Source organism: Rhopilema esculentum, chromosome 10 (genome assembly GCF_057945365.1).
Source record: "Rhopilema esculentum isolate cy_ngs chromosome 10, ASM5794536v1, whole genome shotgun sequence".
NCBI classification, from domain to species: Eukaryota; Metazoa; Cnidaria; class Scyphozoa; order Rhizostomeae; family Rhizostomatidae; genus Rhopilema; species Rhopilema esculentum.
In genome coordinates, this window is record NC_142824.1 from 15,571,710 (window position 1) to 15,593,260 (window position 21,551).

Consider the following 21,551-nt stretch of genomic DNA (forward strand, 5'->3'; position numbering starts at 1 on the left):
ACAATAACTTTGGAAATCTTTCCTTCATTTAAATGACAGCATGACTATCCTAAACATATATTTGGCTTCTGGACGAAAGAGGAATGAAAAAGAAATGCATTGCACGTGAATTATGAACCTGCTATGTTGTCGCCTTCAAAAAGAGTTTAGTAGAAATAAAGCATTTGCAACAGGCATTCAAGGAGGTGACGTACAGTTTAGAGGTTTTAGTAAATAAAAAACTGTTATTATCCGTCGAATATACCATTTTAGACAAAAACAATTAAGCGAAAAGAACATTGGACATTCCTGCTTATTTAAAATTAGCTTTTATTAGATTTTAATAATTTTTGCTTTGAGATTTGTGTGGCCCAATGCCTACCTCTTCCTGTCGAAAGCAAATAGTTTTGATAGAACTATCTTTGTAAATAGCCATCAATGTTACCCGTTATAAACTTTTTTACAACTAGTAAACTTTTACATTCTACGATATTTCAATTCCATATCGTTGCATATACCAATTTGTTATTATTCGAAGAAATTTTTATATAATATAACAAATACTTTGTGTCCATCTTTTTGTGTTCTTTTAAGAGGCAAGTGAAGCCAATGTCCTTCAACTCCCTTAAATCATTCCCAACGCAATTTCGTCCAAAGATAGGTATATTCCAGATGAATTAAAACAACCTCCTGGTCTTTTTGACTTCACCTCTCGTCTAGTGCATAGAGGGGTGCCATAACAGTAGCCTTGTTGGTCTCCACAATACAGCCACTTGTGACCATTTCATCGATAAGCATATGAGCCTTACCGAGATTAAACATTATCTGTTCAAGATGTTAAGGCAAAGTTGATTATCACCACACAAGAGTAGGCTAAACTCGATTTCAGTCTCGAATGATTCATGTGATTTCATGTTTGAAAGCAGCTTGGTAAAGAGAAAGACTAACAATTTGTTGGTGGCACCAAAGTTTGAAATGGCTTTGAAAAAACCAAAAATTCTAAAACATACTACAGCATTTCATCTGACACTCTTCACAGTGTAAATGCTTCGACATTTTACTCTCTAAAGAGTTCCAAGCAAAAAACTTTAGAAATTATATTCTAAATAGGGGTATCACATCCCCCGCAACCTACCGTTGCGACAGCCCTGTTTATCACAGCCTATCTGCTAAATGAAACTGTTTCAAAAATAAATCATTGAAAAGATACATCTAATTCACACTAGAATAAAGAGGAAACGGACTGTTAGAATCTGGACCAGGTAGATAATCAAACATGTGACAGTTTTTACAAATATACGACTTTACAAATACTAATGCAAAAACTAACACATTAGCTAAATACAAACCATTAACAAAATTTAGTACTAAACTCGGGAGTACAGGCAGAAAGGGCCCTTACCAAAACCAGAATTTGAACTTATTGGTTACCCATTTCTCTTGACCAGTGTGAACATGTTTCATGGACCTTGATTCACATTTTCATCAACTTGCATAACATAAGGATTTCCTACATTTATTTGAGAAGTCTACCAGCTTTTGAAGAAAAGATTCTTACAAGGAAAAAACGAGTGTGATATTGCCATTTCTAATTTTGATAAATAGCTAAAGCAAAGCAATAAAATGGCGTTGCAACAGTTATATATGAAACAAAGAATGCGTACGAGAAAGCACCCAGAAAATACTTTATTGCAAGATACAAATGGTTTTAAGTCTATTCAAATCTACTGCCAAACAAAAGCTGCTAATTAGCAGACAGCTGATCTGCTAACAAAGGTCATTCATTGTTTACTTTAAAAAAGTAAAAAAGCATTTCAGAACTATTTATCAAACTTTTTTCACTTTTATTATAAACATTAAAAAAGATTTTTAAACATCCAGTTTGAATAAATTATTACTAGAATTTCTTTCTCCATATCACAATCAATGAACCCGGTGATTGTGCAAAATCTGAATTACAAAAGCATGAGATAATATCAACAAATAAAATACTCACCACACTATCAAAATATTTATCCATTGTCTCTACCATATTATGCATAAATTCTAAAATTCCCAATTCATTCTGTAAATAGAAAAAAGAGTTAAATTGTGATTCACAAATAGACACCAGTTGAATTAATACAGCCAACTGCAAGAATGCTCAGCTAATAAAGTTAAAAGGGGCCATCAGCCTCATTTGTGTGTTTGCAATGCAATTTCGTTTTTGCCTATATGACGGTATCCAATGATAAAACAGTTTATATGGAAATAAGTAAAGTCTGAAAATTGGTTGAGCATATTTGTTGTGTATAAATGCATAAGATGTAATTTTGCACTGTTAAGGGGAAGGGAAGGCTCTTTTTTATGAGAAAATAGTGTCTTAGAATTTTCATCCTTAAATAGACATCTAAAAAGTTAAACACATTTTTTGATGGGATTGATTTTTGAATTGTCGTCCATATGAACTATGCAGCACTATTCATCAATAAGGGATAAATGACACTAAAGAAAAAACTACCGGATCATCTCAACATTGTTAAATTGTTTCAAAGTTGCTCAAAATCTTCTTCTGTGTTATTGTACACGTCACTCTAATTTTAAAGCTCTTTTTTGCTTCAGCTTGATTCAGTTAAATCTGCCAGAAATATTCTTTGTAACAGGTATCATTCAGAAGAGCTGGTCCTCATTCATCCCAACCATGATCTACTGGGAAGCCCAATTGAAGCATCCAAGCACCAGCTTGTCTGAAAATCATAGCGAATATCAGTTGCAAGCAGAATATGGCCTTGGATTTTTTTATATGGTGACAGGAGACTGAGATCTAGGATCCATGTTTGTATTTCAAGCTTCTGCAAAATCAACTTGTGTCAGCTCACTAAAAAGTTTTACTCTACTAAAAATGTTCTTTGATTCATATCTGATACGCGACATACTTCTCTAAACCATTTAAAAAATTGTCTGAAGCCTGGCAGGAGTTTCTTGAATGGAAACATAGTTATAGCCAGAAAAAACGTGCAGGCCAAGTAATGCATTGTATTTCTGGATCTCATGATGCAATGTCTATTATCTTTCTTTGTTTTCCAGTACCGTTATCGATGAGAAGATAAAGTTCAGGAACAAAGCAAAACGGCGACATAAATCCAATGTAATTCAAAATAAATTAAATAAAACGAATGCAAATATTTCACAGCACACAGGGCTTATCTTTGTATTTATACACATTGCAAGATTCACAGAATCCATCAGACAGCCTATCCTGCGGTTCTTACTTCTTATACATCTATGAGAATCTTCTTTCCACCGAATCATGTGACAATAACATTGTTAGAATGTCAAAGACACCAGAGGGAGATTGAACAAAAGTCCCTAGCTTCGACCATGCCACCAACTTCGAGTCTGCTTCATTGTGGTCACTGAGCCAGTTTTTGAGAACTTCAGCATGATCCTCTGTAACTTTAGTTCACTGAAATTTATTTGAAATGATCACTGTCCCGCTAAAGAGATGACTACGATCCTTAAAAAATGCAAGCTCAAAAGGATAAAACAACATTTCTCTGCTTTCTACGTTGTTGTGAAAGCTTTTGAGATCAGAATGTCAAGAATCTCTAACTTCACCTCTCTTAACTCTTTTACCATCCTTTATATGCTGTTGTCCTTGTATGTGTCACAGATGATCACAATTCTTGTGTACCAGTCTGGAATGGTAGAATGTATTTTGGTCGCCATTGCTCTTACTGTAGATGTAAGGCAAACCAAACAAATGGCTGCAGCAAGGCCCAAGTAGTTTGTGTTCAATTTCTTTGCACGTGGTAGTTCATCTGAGCTCATGATTGTCACTCTTGGCAGTTTTATAAAATTTGGTCCTTACAGTCCTTCTGATGGAGGCATCTACTGTGATGAGAGACATTGATACAGGTGCAAGAGGAAATTATAGCATTGTCTCAAGATCAACACCTGCATCATGCTATTTCGAGTGCACAACTGAAGGCCAATAATGTCTTTCTGAATGCTCTTTTACCATTTCTTTAATCTTCAGCTTAATTTTCACTGAATAGTCTTTAGAGGTACTTTGTTTCCACTTTGTTTCCAGTTTTTAAGAAAATAGAAAGCAAGTATATTGGCATGTATTTAAGTTTGTCAATTGGCATGTATTTAAGTTTTTAGATCTCTATTCAAGGGTGACAATTGTAAGATTATGCTATTTAGTCCTCAACAGCCTAAAATTCAATTTTGTGCATTAATGCATAACAAATATGCTTTAATTTTCAGATTTTACTTAATATTTCCATTTAAACTGTTTTCTCATAGGTTACCTTTCCTTATGCAAAGCCAAAATTTCAAATATGAAAAAGAGGCTGATGGCCCTCAAAATTTCCCCATATAATATTGATTTTCGAAATCAGCATCCTCAAAATTACCAAAAGCATTTGGTCCCATAAATTTTGCTCTGGGTGACGCCTCCAAAGGAAGTTGATAGAAGCCTCCAAAGGAAGTCTATAGAAGTTGAGACATGCAGAGTTATATATGAGAAGCCTCCGATGTCATAAATCATGTGATCAGACAAACTTGTAACAACATTCAAGATTATCATATAAAATTTACAAGTTAAACTCAATTTCACTGCAATATCAGTTAACCTGTTACAAATAGAATTTCCATCTGATTACATACAAAGGCATCCTTGTTTGAGCAATGGACCCTTGAAAACTTTGAAGTATATGTGTCGTAGAATGAGCAAGTGCCATACAATTGATGAAAGTCTTACCTCTCCATTGTCAATTCCCATGATAAAAAACAGAGATGCATACCGTCTATAAACGATCTTTATAGTTTTATATTCAAAGAATGAGCACTGAAAAAGAATCAAAGACACAGGTATGAAAACAGAAATTCCATAAGTACCAACAAGAAGCATTTTATAATACCACTAGCAAGCTAAAAGACATCAAACTGAAAATGGTAATAAGTCTTAGCAGAGTCTTAGCTAAATGTCATCAGAAGGTATTGGTATCATTTGTTAAATTTATATCTTATTTCTGACTTGTTTAGTTTTGTTCAATTATCAACAAAAAGGTAGAATATTTTACATTTTTACAGTGAAAGCTCTGGTGTAAATTCTATCTTCAAATCACTTTTGTAATATTTCAACCAACCAGTTTTTCTGGATGGAAAACGAATGTTTCCGGCAAAACCCTACGTGGAATTTGAAGCAAAGGATTTCAAAGAAGCCTTGTTTTTTCTTGTTATCAGAAATCAGGAGTTTAAATTGTGGAATATTCGCGGGGAATATGACCATATAAACAAATATTGTGCATGGAATCTACAGCAAAATCTTAACAATGCATGGACTGAATGAAGGATAAAAAAATTCCCTGTGCAAACCAAATTTTTTCAATCTGGCAACTGACCAACCACGTTCTTGGACATTTCAAAATGATCATATATGACCTGACATGGCAGTTCATGTCATCTTAGCGTTCATATCTAGTGTTAGTGCAAAATGATAAGAGTGCAAAAATCCTGGCTGCAACATATTGACATCCAGCTAAAGCATAGCCCAGGGTGGAATCCATGTAAAGCTCTCACCAGACATATGCCGACAAACAGTAGAAATACCATGGAGAGTATTTAGTGCAAGCCAAAACCTGCGTAAGCTACATGGATTCCACACTGGAGCATATCTAGTTTTCTGCTTGGTATGCCATTTTCAAATATTTGACTACATAAATCATAGATTTTTATATATAGGGAATGCTCTTTCGTCTATTAGTTTATCTACTGAGTGAGCTTTCCTACTTTAAATAATTTTCTCACTATACAATTTATTCCTCCTTTTATATTCTGTGAATTTTATCAATCGGACATTAATATATTAATTTTTTCTAAGTTTATGTTAAGGAACTGTTTTACCTTGTTGCAACAAAATGATAGTTTTGATAGTTGCAACAAATGTATGCAATAAAAACTGAAACTGTGAACTTCCAAATTACGTTACCTGATTGTCTGCTCTTGCAAGACATTTTCTGACGATTTCTGCTTCCATTGCAACTCTTATCTGTTGTTCTTTATATCCATAATATTTCGCTAGTCTTGTCTGGCCTTGTTTATTTACGAGTAAAATAAACTCAATCATACTTTCAATCTATATTCACAATGTTTATTTCCTCTTTTCTGTTAGTCTCGTAGCGAAAGTGAGGCTCAGCATAAAGGAGCCTGAACTCTAATTTTCTGTGCGCGAAATTTAAATCTTGGCGGTTAGTATTGTAACGGAAGTTGTGAATCAAAATGGAAAGTAAAGGAGGTAAATAGCCATTTTATGTTTATAAATTTGTTCTACGTTTTATATTAAATCATAGTACAGTTTGTCTGTTAAAACTCCTAGTACACAACGAAAGTTTGTACTGTCTTTATGATACGCGATAGGTAAGGTAGGTAAATTTTAATTTTACAACTGACCCATTTGCAAAATCCATCTGCTGCTATAAAATAAGATTCAAGAGGAAGGCTTAAATAACAAAGCAAAACATTCTTCACTAAGCTACAGAGGAAAGTTCTAAATTGTCAATCATTTCTTTCTAAAATCTTTAAGTACCAAGTTCGTTCGTATTTTTTGTTTCGCGCACCGAGACCATCTTTCGCACGGAGAGCACTTTCTTTTCACTTTGAAGCCATAACATTTTAATCAAAATACGAAATTGTCTGTTCAATGGAATTGTTGAGCAAGCTCTGATTTAGACAAAAATTCACTTCATAAAAGTTTGTGATCTTACTCTACCATCTAAATGTTTCAATTAACTTTAATCCAACCGACGTGAAATATACATTGCTGGATATTATTATGTTGATGTTTTTCTTTTCATATTCGGTTTGTAAAAGCTTATTAAATTATTAAATACATATAAAACTGACTAAGGTTTGCATGGTTTGATAGCTTGGCTGAGTTTTGTGATGATGAGTCTTAAGCTGTTTTTATTTAATTTTACTTAAACTATATAATGTAGCTATTATATATATATATATGTACAGTTGAAGACCATGGATTCCATGGCAGCTGCACTCCTGAGAAATTTTTGTAAAATTACGAGTGTACTCTTGCACACCCGAATATCGGCGCTGTTTGGGCGTGGTTTCGGGTGTGGCTCAAAATAAAAAGTGTTTTCAAATATGACAAAATGACTTTTAATTTTATAAAAAGTGTTCAATCCTCTTGAGATCATGGCTGCCAAAAAGTTTCAGACCTGTTTTTACTGTCCTGTTTAAAAGATGAAAACATGACAGTAGAAAATTTTTCAACTTTCAAAGCAGGGTCAAAACTGTGCCGGATGACAAAGCAAAATTGTCTGGGTTCCACAGTGCTTGTGTAAACGAAGGGCAAACCACCACAGTTTTGTCACAGTTCCAAACTTGCATGGAACAGTGTAAATGGGGTCACTGTGGTCCTGGGAAAAACCAAATAAGAAGGCCTCTTGCAAGCAAAGCGAGCAGAAAATTTTTTGACTTTTTTACGCTACACTTAAAAAAAATTTCTCTTGCAATTGTTTAAAGGTCTTTTTATTTTGTTAGCCTGAGTTTCAGACAAAACTAAAAGTATTTGGTCAATTGTGCACATTTACCACAAATGCACTCTTGCACTCCTAGCTAATAGCTTGTGCACTCCTGAGATCTCATCGTAAACTGCCATGAAATCCAGACTTGGTTGAAGAAACATGATTATACACTAGCAAAAATACAAATTTTACCTAATACAGTATTATATATATACTTGTAAAATAGCTATGTCTATAAGTTTGATAGCGACATATATATAAATATTATATGGTTATTATAATCATATTCTACAATTTTTTTTAAAAAAAAACTATTTTCCAGCTTCTACAATGGAGAAAAAATTACATCAATATAAGCAGAAAAGACAGCTAACAATGCAGACCAAAAAAGGCACCATGTCACAAAATACAAACAAGAAGCCTCTTGTGGAAACTAAACAGAAAGCTGCCACAAGAAAAACAAATCTTGCAAAGCCTAAAAGCAATAAGAAGGAAACAGAGAATAATTCAGCACCTGGTCAACTCGGGAAGATCTCAGAAAGGTAATAGCTTTGTTTTTTCTTTTCATTTTGAATATCTTTTCTTTATTCCTACTGAATTTAGCTTGTAGTGTCTAGCAGAATAAACATTTTTTAAAATAATTATATATATTTCTAGGTTTTTTATTCCACTGCTCATTTCTTATTGTTTTGAAGGTTTTGAAAATTAAACAAAGTTAATTTAAAGAGAAGAAAAGCTAAAATATAAGAAATGTCATAAGTGCTACCAAATTATTTATCTTGGGGAGGTATTGACCATTTCATCAAATTGCTAGTTGGGCAAGGCTTCTAGCAATATGACTAGTCTTATCTTACTTTGCTGTTTGATGGAATTTGGGCAAACACACCGCTTTGCATAACCTTTCTATTTCAAACATTATGCTTGCATAAATCTATTGTGCTAGTTGACTTCAGGTCAGTTTTTGAAGGCACGCCTCTCAATTTTATTGGTCTAAAAGCAGCTTTATTGGTTATTCAAAACATTAGTTTTGGTCTTCTTAGCAAAAATTGTATCATTTGATCATGTTTGCTTCATTTACTTCAACTCTTAATAGAGTGTAAAGATGACAATAGTGTGCTTACAAGCAGGAGTATATTCTGGAGGGAGCTTTTTCATTTTTTGATTTACCTGATTAAATCACACTTTTGTGTAGAAACATGCCTTGTGTGGAATTTTTTTTCAAACTCATAAATTATTGAATGATTCTTGAGCAGTGCATATGTTTTTAATCTTCAGTGAGAATTCAAATCCAAAGCAACTGAGCATGAGGTATGTGGTTTCAGGTTGTTACACATTTCAATATGAAATAAGTTTGAAAAAATAGTTCTTTAGCTTGAGCAAATACCCTTTATGGGTTTATTTATAACTTCAAGATATGTAGAAATAAAATTAAGAATATATCAAAGCTATTAATAACCAGCTAAGTTGTTGACAATACATCATAATGACAATACAATACATCACATCATGTTGACAATACATCATAAGATATTTATGATTGAAAGTGGGAACACTTAGCATCAAATTTTTGCAATTAAATAAAGGATCCTTTGATAAAGCAATCTCGTCAATAAGTAAATTCAAAACTTGCACACTTCAGGTTTTTCCCTTTAACACTGTTTGGTGTGCAGTAAAACCAGGAAGTAAATCTCAAATTAAATCAAATTTTCAAATTTTGTTCTAAAAAATTTACAGGTGATAGCATTGTTCTTTTTTTTAGAGAGAAGTTAGAAAAGTGGAAAGAAGAAAAGGGGTATGTAGTTCAAACCAATCCTGCATTGACAATGTTTTGGTGCATGTTTTCTGCTATCTTTTCAAATAACCTTTTGATTGTACCAAATTTAAAAATGAATTTGAAAAAGCAAATAAATTAAGATAAACTTAAGCTTTTTGTCTGACACTCTTCAGTGTAAGAAGGGTCAAATAATGATAAAAAATGTTAACCTAATGGCTTTTAAGGCTGTTAACTTAGTTCAACTTGCCTAAAGAAAATGTTATAAATGGAATTCAAACCCTGTCTATTATGTGAAACATGTCACGATTATGCTTTTTGGCACAATCTATTTTTCTAGTAAATATTGCCCAATGTCAGAATCACATGTTGCGGGAGGAATTTTGCTTATGATTTTGGAAGCGTGATAGGTGAGCTCTTTTGGGTGGTGTGAGCATTATCCTATTGCATCTATAGAAAAGGCACTCCTTGTACTGAAAAAAATGCTAAGGATTTACAGCAAAGGAACATTTTTTTAATGGCCTTTTTATTCTGCTTTTCAAATCGCACGGAAATGTTACTGAACCTGACCGAGCCATGGTAGTCTTGGTAAAACTTAGCACTTTAATGGAACAAACATTATTTAGCCCAGAAACTTGCTACTTTTATTGTTTTCATGTTGAAATAACACCTTTTGGGCAGCAGTTATTAAAAACTATCTTTTTTACTTGATCCAGTTCTGATTAGTTGCTTTGTGTCCTCATTTGGACTTCCCGTCAAAAAGCTTGAGAACCGTGACCCTTTTGAAAGGCTTCTCATACGCTTGCTTTTTGGCATAATTTTTGTTTGACCTCGCTACTGGTTTTAGCGATGAAAATATTGGTTTTTTGTCTTGCTTGTTACAATAAAAATGTTTCATTTCCCAGAAAAAACAGATGCGATAACGTCAATCCGCTATTGTCACGAAAACGACCATTGGTTACCGCCGAAAAGAAAAAAGTTGCACCAAAGAAGAAGAAAACAGAGGGACAGAATAAATCTAACGAGAAGCTTCAGAGGATGGCGAACAAGCCGGTTGATGGGAATGAAATAGAAAAGCCCGAGGACGTGGTTGCAGTGCAGGATGAGGGTCATTGTAAGAAACAGCATGAGGAAATGCAGGTTGAAGGCAAACAAGAGATTCAAAGTGAAGACGCTACATTGATTATAAATACCACAGATTCTGTCTTGACTCCCAAAGCAACTAATAAAGAAGAAGATACTTGTGATCAAGGAACTGACAAAAGCTACTTGGATCAAAATTTGCAGTCAACCGCTAACGTTGTAAAGGAAGATGGCGGAAGGGAACCGTTGTCGATATCTGATAACGGACTAGAATCCCTATTGAAATCCACAAGCAATCAGACCTTGAGTGGAACATTGGAAAATTTGAATGTGAATTTGGACGCATCGATTGAAGGAAAAGATGACGTTGTTCCTGAAGGCCACGAGCATTATCAAAAAGCACTTTTGCATAGGGAGAAAGAATTGCCAGGGCAGATCAGCCTGGGAATCACCATGGAAGCAATTGAGGAAGAAGTAGAGGATTCTGAAGGACGCGAAGAGGATAAAATCAACGACAAGTTTACAGAGCTGAGAAGTCCTTGTGAGGAATTAGCAAAACAACATTCCATCCAGGATGAAGAAAGCGGCTTGAAGCCTTTAGCCACTAAAGAACGTTTTGCTAATTTCCCAAGTTTTTCACTTGGTACGCCGTCCAAGCATCACATTGTAAAAAAAGTTGTGTCAAAAACGCCCGAAGCAACAGATCGTCGCAGGACCATGTGTATTACCCCGTCGACCAGACTGTCATCTCTACGCCCTGTCATCAGCAAAACGACACCCGTAGACGCATCAAGCAAAAAGGTGTCCTTCAACAAGCCCAATGACGATCGCACAAAAACACCACAAATGAAAGTAACACCATTCCGGAATGGGGTCAAACGGTTCTCGTCGAACAGTGTTTTCAACAGCGCTCCATTGCGTCGCACTACTCCTGTGGTAAGAAGATCACAATCGTCAGGGAAATTTGATGTTCCTGGGACTGTCATAGAGTCACATCACAATGAGAACAAATTGGACAAGGAAAAGGTCACAACTCCATTTCAACGTCGAATGTCACGTCTACCTGCTTCAAGTGTTTTGAAAAGTGCTCCTGTCCGCCCTGTTGTACCATTCAAAAAGACTGAAATAAGTGACAGCATGAATAAGCCCCTGCTGTTCTCTACGCCATCAGCGAACCGAACAAACATCTTGGAATCGCGCGGCATTCTTAAAAGTGCGCCATCGCGACGAAGCACTTCAGTTCTAGTTACCCAACGGTCTTCTGCGAAGAAGATGCAAGGTGCAATGGAAAACAAAGCCAGAAGAAAACGAAGAAACACTATTCATTATAGCAACAGGGAAGAAGGGACAGAGAAAGAAATGAGTACACCAGTTGTTATGGCACCATTTACCCCTCGGGGAGAATGGCAGAATAAGAACTTGAGCATTAGGTAGGGGCTGCCACAAAATTTTATTAACACATTTGAAATTGCTGAGCTTCTCAATTACGGTCAAAACCTGCTATGGCCTTTCTGATGATTAAACCCAAGTAAAACTGATAGGTTTGAATTTGCCTATAGTTTTTATTGAATGATTTTGTCTAACGTTGTCATTTTTTGTCATAGGGAAAGACTTGATCTTTGGCTGACTGCAAAAGGGTGAGAAATGTTAAATGATTAATTTTCTGAATGAATAAAGACAAGATGGGTTCCTTGATTTTCTTCGATACCAAGTTATACGGTGGAACATTACAGAATCCTTGCGCTGTTATCATAGGTTCCAAATCTTTGATTCGCGAAGATCTTAAAACTCCTGATACCTCAATGACCAATCAGAAGTTGGACAACAAACGGGTCTCACCACTAGATCTTGGCTTATTTTGCACGTTTTACCAACACCCAGAAAAACAATATTGTTAGTAGAAGACCTACAATCCTGGCCAAAAGTTATTGGACTGGGCTGGAAAATTGTAGTATTTTTGGAAAAATACGCTCCCCGCCCCCCACTGTCAATGTTGATACGCTTATTTCTACTCTTTTCGATTGCTGTTACTTGGGTATTCAAGAAAAAACCAACATTGCTTCAGGGGTGGGGGGTTTTGATAATATTGTTGGGGTCAAGTTGCAATTTTAGTGGTTTTTTCACCAGTCCACTAACCTTTTGGCCAGGACTGTCTAATATAGAGGTAAAAGGGAGGAGATGAAAATTTGCAAATCTTATACAGAAGTATCATTTTTTGTAACCTAAAATAGGAGCAATTTAAGAAAGGTGGGTCCAATCATGAAGAATTTTATATTCAGCAAGCAAAAGAGGTCATGCAGGAATCGAATTCACAACTTGTTTCAATTCTACCTTGAAGCCCAGGCCTAAATCTAATTGATTTTTTGGAATTGTCAAGCAGCAATTGAATAGAGATGCCATAGAGAAAACTACTACTACTTAGACAATGGTAAAGTAGAACCCACAAATTATTAGAAAAGTCGAATGTGGTTATTAAAGGGCAAATGTACTCTCGGGTACAGTTGAAAGTTTTTGGCGGGTTTGTTAAAGTCTAATTTTTTCATATTAGGGGTCTTGAATACAAGTGTTCAGGGTTGAAAGATTTTCAAAATCGGGGGGAGGGGTTAAGGTGATCAAAATCTACTAGACATATAGTGTTTATGTATCTTCAAATTTCATGTTTAAAAAATCAAAACTTGCAATTTGGAATTTTATAACAACAAATCCATTTTTACGCATGCGCTAATATATAATATTGAAAAAAGGAGCCTTTTGTGCCGTACTGGGAAAATGATCACGAGTTACCACGAGTCACCAACGAGTTACCGTACGGGTTACTTTCTACATTTGCAGACCTCAGTATGGATGTATACGAGATACCAACGAGTTACCACCTTCTTTATAAATATAATATATATATATTTATTAAAAAAGTCATGGTAACTCGTGGTATTCCCATATAAAACCACTATTAAAAAAGGTAACGCGTTAGGGTAACTCGTTGGTAACCCGTTGGTAACCCGTTGGTAACTCGTGACATTTTCAAATAAACTAAAGTTGACATTGATGTCACTCATTGTTACTTCTGCAAAGTAGCGAGGACAACTTGAAATGTTTTATGTTTATCTGCTTGTATATCATGGGTAAACTCGAATGTTTTCAATCTTACAGCCATTATTTCTTTTCTCTCTCGACTGAGCTATTGTATTTTTTGTTCTCTACAACTGACTCTCTTGCTGGGAATTTGGCTGCATTTACTCTGCTGTAGGATATCAGATAGCATTTGCCAATTTCTTTCTCTCTTAAACTTTCACATGTTATCAACTAATCTTTCGTATACAAAGTTCGACGGCAAATTCAATGTACGTACTACAATAGCGAAGTCTGAGGCAAAACGCAATGTGTAGACTATTAAACCCATACTAACCCATTATTTGTAATTACTTGACCAAGAAGGACACCCGTATATATATTTCCCATTTTAATTTTGTACCCTCCACATACGTAGAGAACTTCGATTCTAATCAATTTAGGTAGACATATCGCGTCTCCTCCGATTTTCTACGTCAAGTGCAGCTTTTCGAAATTCTTTAATTTCTATGAAGATTCAACACAAAATGCCCTAAAAGACCGGCTTCCTAGTTTTTTAGCATTGGACAACCATGTCTGGACGCCTAGTAGCTCTTTCCGATACATAACAAACCGCTATGATAGATTTTCATTCTGCTTAGAAATCAGACAATCCTGGCCAAAAGTTATTGGACTGGGCTGGAAAATTGTAGTATTTTTGGAAAAATACGCTCCCCGCCCCCCACTGTCAATGTTGATACGCTTATTTCTACTCTTTTCGATTGCTGTTACTTGGGTATTCAAGAAAAAACCAACATTGCTTCAGGGGTGGGGGGTTTTGATAATATTGTTGGGGTCAAGTTGCAATTTTAGTGGTTTTTTCACCAGTCCACTAACCTTTTGGCCAGGACTGTAGTTTTTGAAAAATTTGATTAATTTTCAAAATGCTGCTGTTGACAGGAGTGATAATCCCATAGCCAATTAAAGAGTTGGGACCTCTGCTCCCGGACAAACATTGACAACTAGACAAACATTGGTAACTGCAATTTTTTAGTGTTGAAGATTTTATTCTGTTAAGAAATTCGTTATTACCATAGTTACCCCCCCCCCCTCTTTGCTAAGAATTGTCGTGTCTTAATAAATAGTTACTGTTTAACATGATTTTATATTCCTTTTTATGTCACAATTTATTTTTGTCTGCTATAGAAACACTGTAAAAAAGCCCTTCGTTGTTCAAAAAACTCCAAAAAGAAGAAAGACGTTCTCGCCATCCGATGACGTAGGCCTAAATACGACGTTCACTATGGACACGTCTGGGGAAGGAGAAGTTGATGATGACGTTGTCAATGTTGAGAAAAGAATCCCAAAGATGAACGCGATTGAAGAATCAATTGTAGCAGAATCGTTGCAACAAATGATTGCACGCCTAGACAAGGTTGGTCTATTTCTTGTTTGCTTATCCATAGGTCGACACACGTTATGTATTTTATGTGGTGTTCTGCTCTTTTAATCATTCAAATTAGTGCCTTGGCTATACTCTGTCGCTGCGCAACCTGGTCTCCTCATCTGACATTATTTTAAAAGCAATCTTCATTTCATGAGATGGAAAATAGCGCCCAAATTTACGAAGCATGTGGCGATGCTGATAATTCGGATTCTCCTTAGAAGCAGAAGAAGAAGAAACGTTACAGCAGGGCAAGAAAACCCATCCGACCATGTGACCGCGTGGTCGCAGGAAATCTTTCATGGGTAAAGATCTCCAGAAATTTTGTTAAAAATAAACCCTTTTGCAAAAAGGAGCCTTTGTTTTTTTTTCATTTTCATCAAAAGTAAAAACATGAAGAAAAAGCAGTTTTTTTATGTATGTGTCTTGTAAAGGCTAGAATTGTCGTTCTATCAAGAACCCTTGAAAATATTTTAAAAATTCTTGTTTGACAAAAGTTAACAGCTTTTCATCTGGCTTAAGAATCCTGTTAAAATTTGCAGAAAGCTTGAAAATACTTACAAATTCTTGCTATGCTGATGCCCCAAGGCCCCTATTGTATATTGCATGTCACGGTGAATTTAACTGTTAAAACAAATTTTCTCTTATGCTTTTGGCAAAAAATGTATTCTCGGTGCTCTTCCTATACCTTCGTCAAACAGTTTGTTAATAACTTCAATGGATACAAGGATATCACATGTTCAATCTTTTTAGGTTTATTTTGAATGTTTTTTATTTTAACGCCTGTTCCAATCACCCAAATATAACTACCCTTGACCTGATCTGCATTTGTACTTTTTACCTGCATTCTAGCAACCATTAATATTCTGATTGTATATTATTATTACTAAGGCCCTATTCCAAATTAATTTTGGGAGTCTCGTGAATAAAGAACAATTTTCAATCACCAGAACAGAAAATGATCTTGAAGTGGTAGTAAAATTGCTGAAACTTTTGTAAATGTAGCTTATACCTTCATTTACATAAAACTGGTGACATATCATGACAGTTTTTGAAACCTGGCCCTTGCTTCGTTCATCTTCAAATTCTTGTAGGAGATTTATGCTTGATTTTCGTCCGGTTGCAGGAAGAAAAAAATTCCAGGTCTTGGTTTTCAGTAGATTTTTATGTCAAAGTCAGCATATTCATCAGTTTTCTACGCCCTTTTTCCAGCCCTTTGAGGAAGATTCGATCAAAGAGGAACTCGATCTTATCCTGTCCACATCCCCTGGCGTTGTTAGACTTGCCTCTTTCTGGATAATCCGTGCGAGGCTTGCTGCTGTCAACGGCAATGTTGAAAGGGTTATTTGTTTGCTGGAGCAGGCGAATGCATTTGGTGCTCAAGTAAGTGTTCATGATCATTTTGTTTGTTTCATATGAGATGGCGCATGCGCTCTTTCATCTTGTTATTTACCAGTCAGTCAGCGAAAGGTGTTTTTCTTTCCGTGAAAGAAGACTCGTTGAGAATTGTTTCTTTCTGTTAACTTTTTTCGATAACTGACACTTTAAATTGAAATTCACCCCATGCTTTCACAAACCGTGTTTTCAAGTTGTTGCGCTCTCTGCCTGGATGTCTTTTGAGCATTCAATCAATGTCGTCAAATATTCACGTCTCACTTTATCCTTTCTTGCTATAGATGCGTGATATTTTCTTTCAACTTTTGTTGATTTTCATCTTGCACTTTTAGCCACAATCTGTTATTCGTGATGAGATTTGTAAGTATTTGGAACAATTGAAGGAAAATGAGCTCGAAAGCGCTGACAACGACCAAGGAGTCCCGTCTTACTATCGTAAGTCGGTTTATTCTTAACGAATATTCTTTTTGCCAAAGCATTAAATGACGAAATGAAAGCTTAAATTTTCTGCAAGTACCCTCAAAGCAACTATTTACTTCTTGAAATGATGAGAAAACGTTTTTACCTACATAGAAACCTCTGTAATTTCGTCTCTGTTCACAACTTTATGAATAGAGCAAAAATAACAGCGATTCTTTAGCAAACTTCAAATCCTTTATTGGCCATATCTCACCTGATTTTATAGACATGGAAATAACCGCAACTAACTAACCGCAGGTGTTGTCAAGGTTCTCTAAACTGTTTCATGATGCCAGTATGCCAGAAAATTCAAATCCGCCAGGACCATTTCAAATTTTACTTCCGGTCACGTGACAAGGCAAAATTTCATTTTATGGTCTGAAAAAGTCATTTTTTATAAATCTAAGGCAACCATTGGAAAAAGCGTCAAAAGAGATAAAAAAATCTAAAAAACATCAACCCTGTGACGTTTATATTTTAAGAGATATGGACCATTAAACTTTTGATGATGACGTCACACAATATCTATAAAATCAATTTTTTTGTTAAAAATTGATACATGTACTTCAAACCCAAATTCACTAAAAGAATCATCTGTTGTATCATCAAAGGAATCAAGCCAGGCCCAAGCACTATGTTGGTCAGACATGGATGTACTAGACCAGACGGAAAGGAGGGGAGTACCACTAAGGGGCGGAAAAAATTTTGATTACCGGTTTCGAGTTCTTTATCAACTGGAGATATTGACTTGTGATGGTAAATGGAGATTTGCCGCTGTTTTGGGGTAAAATGGGGGTTATATCCGGAGAAGTTTCTTCTTATTCTCTGCGAAGGAGAAACTTGGCTGGAATGACGTTTTTAACAAAAAACCTGGTCTAAGCAGTGAAACTCATCTGCGACATAGTTACCAAAATATATTTTACAGAACGTTTAGCCAGATTCGTGTCAAAACTTATGAAAAACCTGAAAGTCATGTTTAGAATGTGATTAAAGTTAAAAAAATTCTAAAAGTAGCTTTTTTGTGACGTCACACTTAAGAACTCTATAGATCTTTCTTAGCTCCTGGTATTTTACCATATTTCCCCTCTTATTTAATAATTTAATCAATGGATAGAATTCTTGCGCAGGAAATTTATCATCGTGTTTCCCATTGAAAGCCTTTTGACCTATTCAGTGACCTGGGTTTCCATCATTAACGGCGTAGTGGGTTCAAGTTTCAATGTGAAAGCACGAGAGCCCTTTAATTCGAAACACTGTGACCATCAATAGAGTCCAAAAGTGATGACGTCACAAAAATATTTTGTTTAAGAATATTTTTTTTATTTGGAGTCAATAACCGAAAAGAGCATCATGAAATATCTCTTAATGTGCAATATCAGTCAAATGAGTTCGAATTAGCTGAAATATGACCAGGGTTGGAAACATATATTTTGCTTCTTATCATCTTGCGTATCAAACGTATCACCTTATATATGCTTAGGAACTATATGATTAAGAGAATTAAAATTTCAGGAAGCCATTATGGATTTAACATTATCATTTGAACAGCATTCATAAACGGCTGCGGGCTTTCTGCCAACGGCTTTCAAATCTATCAGGCTTTAAATATTGTAGATTTTTTTGACTACCTATTCAGACAAGCATAAAAAATTTTTATTGGAGAGGTCCCACCTGAATGGAGCCAGACAACATCAACTGCATGATTCATCGATGTCCGGCTAAGTCAGTAGTTGATATATATATATATCTAAATATATACCCTAAACTTAATGTTAAGGTCAAAGGGCCGGATCCATTTACAATCATGAGAGAGTAAACAAGCTTTTTTGTATTTATTGTCAGGTCAGAACAGAAATGCGAAATCTTATTTTCATGTAAAATTTTCGGGAAAAAAACATGTTTTTCTAAGTTGATGAGATATTTTATTGCTGATAGTCACTTCGACATTCGACGCAAACTTAGACAGACTAAGGCGCTCAGACATTTGTTATTGATGTTTGATTTATCATTACTATAGAAACAGATCCGCTTTCTGGCTCATTTCTAGCCGTGTGACAAAAACATGCCGCATTTTTCATGCCAGACCCTTCTCTCGTATCAATATGTTTAACAATTCACCATCTCTCCTTATCGATTCCTAACAAGTCTATTACCAGAGTCTTGTCCATAAACTTGTACTTTAGAAAGCATGTAAATAAGAACAATCGTGCTAAAAACCGATTATATCAAGCATAAAACAGCTAAATCTACTACCGAATTAAACAAGCTACCGTAAATTTGTCCATATTAATATACGTGGCAATTGCTAAGGTAAGGTGGGGACTAAATTTTTTGCCGTAAATGGTTTATTTGACCTCTTTTTCTTTACTTTTTATACAGGTAGCGACGAATTAAACTATAGCAGGAAAGCAACAACAACACCTGCAAAAAGAGTTACGTTTGTTGAAAGTCAACAGCACGTTGTGTTTAAGTCATCGCTCATCAAGTTTTGTCTTCTTGAATCCACTCCGTTTAGAAAAAAGTAAGTTTATATTGGTTTGTTTCTTTGCTCCAACGCCCATTTTTCAAGTGGATGTAATGAAGCTTATAATATTTCTTTTATTAATTAGCTTATAATATTTCCTTTATTGTTTGCTTTGTTTTTGTATCTTTTGTCCTAAATCTAAGTTTCATGAAAGAAATTGTTTTGAACAGATTTTCTTTTAGATTTAACACCCAGGAAACGCAGCTTTTCTGTAATGTTCAGAAATTTACTTGCAAAATGATTTTGGTGTCTCTTAGGCCTAAGGTTGAAGTGCACGATGCACCCGGCTGTGATGGATTTTACCAAAATCACTTTGCAAAATCACAATCACAAGTTAAAAGCCACTTTGCTAGCCTGAAAATTGCGTGTATTAAGTTTCTTCCAATTATAAGCATTTAGCATAGATAGCTATTTTATTCGTCAACTTTGAAGAAGTATGTTCTCATTTTTTTTTGTTTTTTATTTAAGGCTGAAATCGACCCTTGCAAGGCAGGTTCTTACCCCCGTTCGCCGATCAGGTCGCATTGAGAAGGTCGAGTCGCGACTTTCTTCAGTGGTTCGGAGCCATAATCGAACGGTCTCATCACCGCGTGACCTCGAATCAAATATCCGTGATGGAGATGTCTACTTTATGCCCAACCCAAACGTCGAGACTAAATGGAATGAGCTTTGGGGTGTCGATAGCACAGCCGTGTCTGACGAGCAAGAACTATCTTTTTGCTGAATAAACTCTTTTATAATTTTATGATTGTAGATAGTATTAGAAAGTTGACTAGCCTTGTAATCTTTTGGCTTGTATCCATTTAAGATGAATTTCAAGATGATTAAAAATAATACCCTTGAAAATACATCAAATAGTCTCAAATCAGGTTGCAAGACAAGCTTAGATATGGCTAGACAAAGACATCTCAGGAATCATCTCTTTCATTAACTTTTTCCTGAAGACACTTAAGGAACACTCTTCAATTCCTTACGAATGCTGGTTTATTTATGTTTTACTTGTGTATATAGCAGTTAGTTTTTAGATCGTTTTTAGATTTTTCCTTTTTTTACATCGTACACTGACTACTCTGGCAATCTTGTCACTTGTTGTTTCTAGCTATCGACAATGCAGGCTGACAAAGCTTTTGAATGTGAACAGTTTTTTTACCTTCAATATGCGTGAAATAGTGTCCAAAAATGACGTTTCGATTGACCACTCTGTTCGTGTAATCAGAAAAACCTGGTCATCTAATTTACGTTGATCGAGTTTCAACCATACGCAAAATCCTCAGTTATCTAAAGCTGTTCTTGATCTCTATCACTGGCAGACAAACCCTTGGAGTATATTCTAATTGATTTTTAAAAGCTCTCTAATTTTCTTGCTAGTAGAATCTTAAAGACAAGATCAGAGCCTCCAAAAGATGTTCTTATTTGCAGCTTCTACATCAAACGAAAGAAAACGGACTTTTTTGGTGCAGAAAGATGGAATTGAAAAATTTTAACATTCAAAATAGTATTTATTTCTGCAAGCACAACAAACAGAAGCATACCAGACAAATGGTGGCTTTTGGTTCTGATTTCTTAATTTTCTTTAATATAAGTGTTTAGAAAGGTTTCCTATTTTGACACTCATTATTTCCATGCTTTGTGCGTGCATGGCTCAGAAACGAAAAACGACAGAGAAGTTTCGTAAACATTATACTTCATTACAATTGAATGTTTTTCTATACCTGAAATTTTCCCCGAAAGTGCTAATTTAATTTGAGGTCTATTAAGCCCCCTTTTTTAAGTCCCTCGTATGAAGAAAAAGCCCCCCTCTCTAGCCCCTGATGTCGAGCAAAGAAAACGCTAAATGCGAGAGTTAAGTGATAGCTTATAATGTTTTTTGTTGTAATGCTTCCAATTTTTTATTTCGTATGACTGAGAGTCCAGGCTTTCTTTCTCATTTGTGCTTCTAATGTCTCTAGCCTTCTTCGCAATGGACACAATGTTCTTGGAACAACCAGTCCATCTTCTACCCTTCTTGGTCCAGTTGGTGAGAATGCGAGGAAATTTGCTCGACAAATTTACAGAGCAATTTGAAATATGCGCATTACGTGGGTCTCTTGATGGTTCTGATGGTGATAAGATGATCAAATCTAGAGAATGCTGATCCTTCTAAGGAACCCCAGAACGAAGGAGTCCCAGAAGTTTGTCTGAATCTGATGAAGTCTTTATAATTGACTAATATTTTTCCAAATCTGCTAGCAAAGTTTTTCGACAGCAATAATGCAGAGAAGATACATCAAAACAATTTTATATAATTTTATACTTTGAATAATTAATAAGCCCCCTCTC

The 21,551-nt window shown here is 35.4% G+C and overlaps 2 protein-coding genes across 2 annotated transcripts; one reads left to right on the forward strand and one right to left on the reverse strand.

The window, feature by feature from the left end:
- Positions 1–108: 108 nt before the first annotated feature.
- LOC135689416 (uncharacterized) lies at positions 109–6,145 on the reverse strand. The gene is made up of 5 exons (XM_065206636.2): positions 5,957–6,145; positions 4,727–4,813; positions 1,976–2,044; positions 1,190–1,201; positions 109–804 (listed from the first exon to the last, which is right to left on the reverse strand). Exons 1-5 carry the CDS (start codon positions 6,092–6,094, stop codon positions 685–687), a joined length of 426 nt encoding a protein of 141 aa, XP_065062708.1. The 5' UTR covers positions 6,095–6,145; the 3' UTR covers positions 109–684.
- Positions 6,146–6,183: 38 nt separating this feature from the next.
- LOC135688770 (uncharacterized) lies at positions 6,184–20,309 on the forward strand. Its single transcript, XM_065205766.2, has 11 exons — positions 6,184–6,262; positions 7,831–8,050; positions 8,784–8,816; positions 9,268–9,300; positions 10,185–11,792; positions 11,967–11,999; positions 14,617–14,845; positions 16,067–16,237; positions 16,582–16,684; positions 19,088–19,229; positions 19,701–20,309. The coding sequence occupies exons 1-11, from the start codon at positions 6,247–6,249 to the stop codon at positions 19,954–19,956; spliced, it is 2,844 nt and encodes a 947-aa protein (XP_065061838.2). The 5' UTR covers positions 6,184–6,246; the 3' UTR covers positions 19,957–20,309.
- The last annotated feature ends 1,242 nt before the right edge of the window (positions 20,310–21,551 follow it).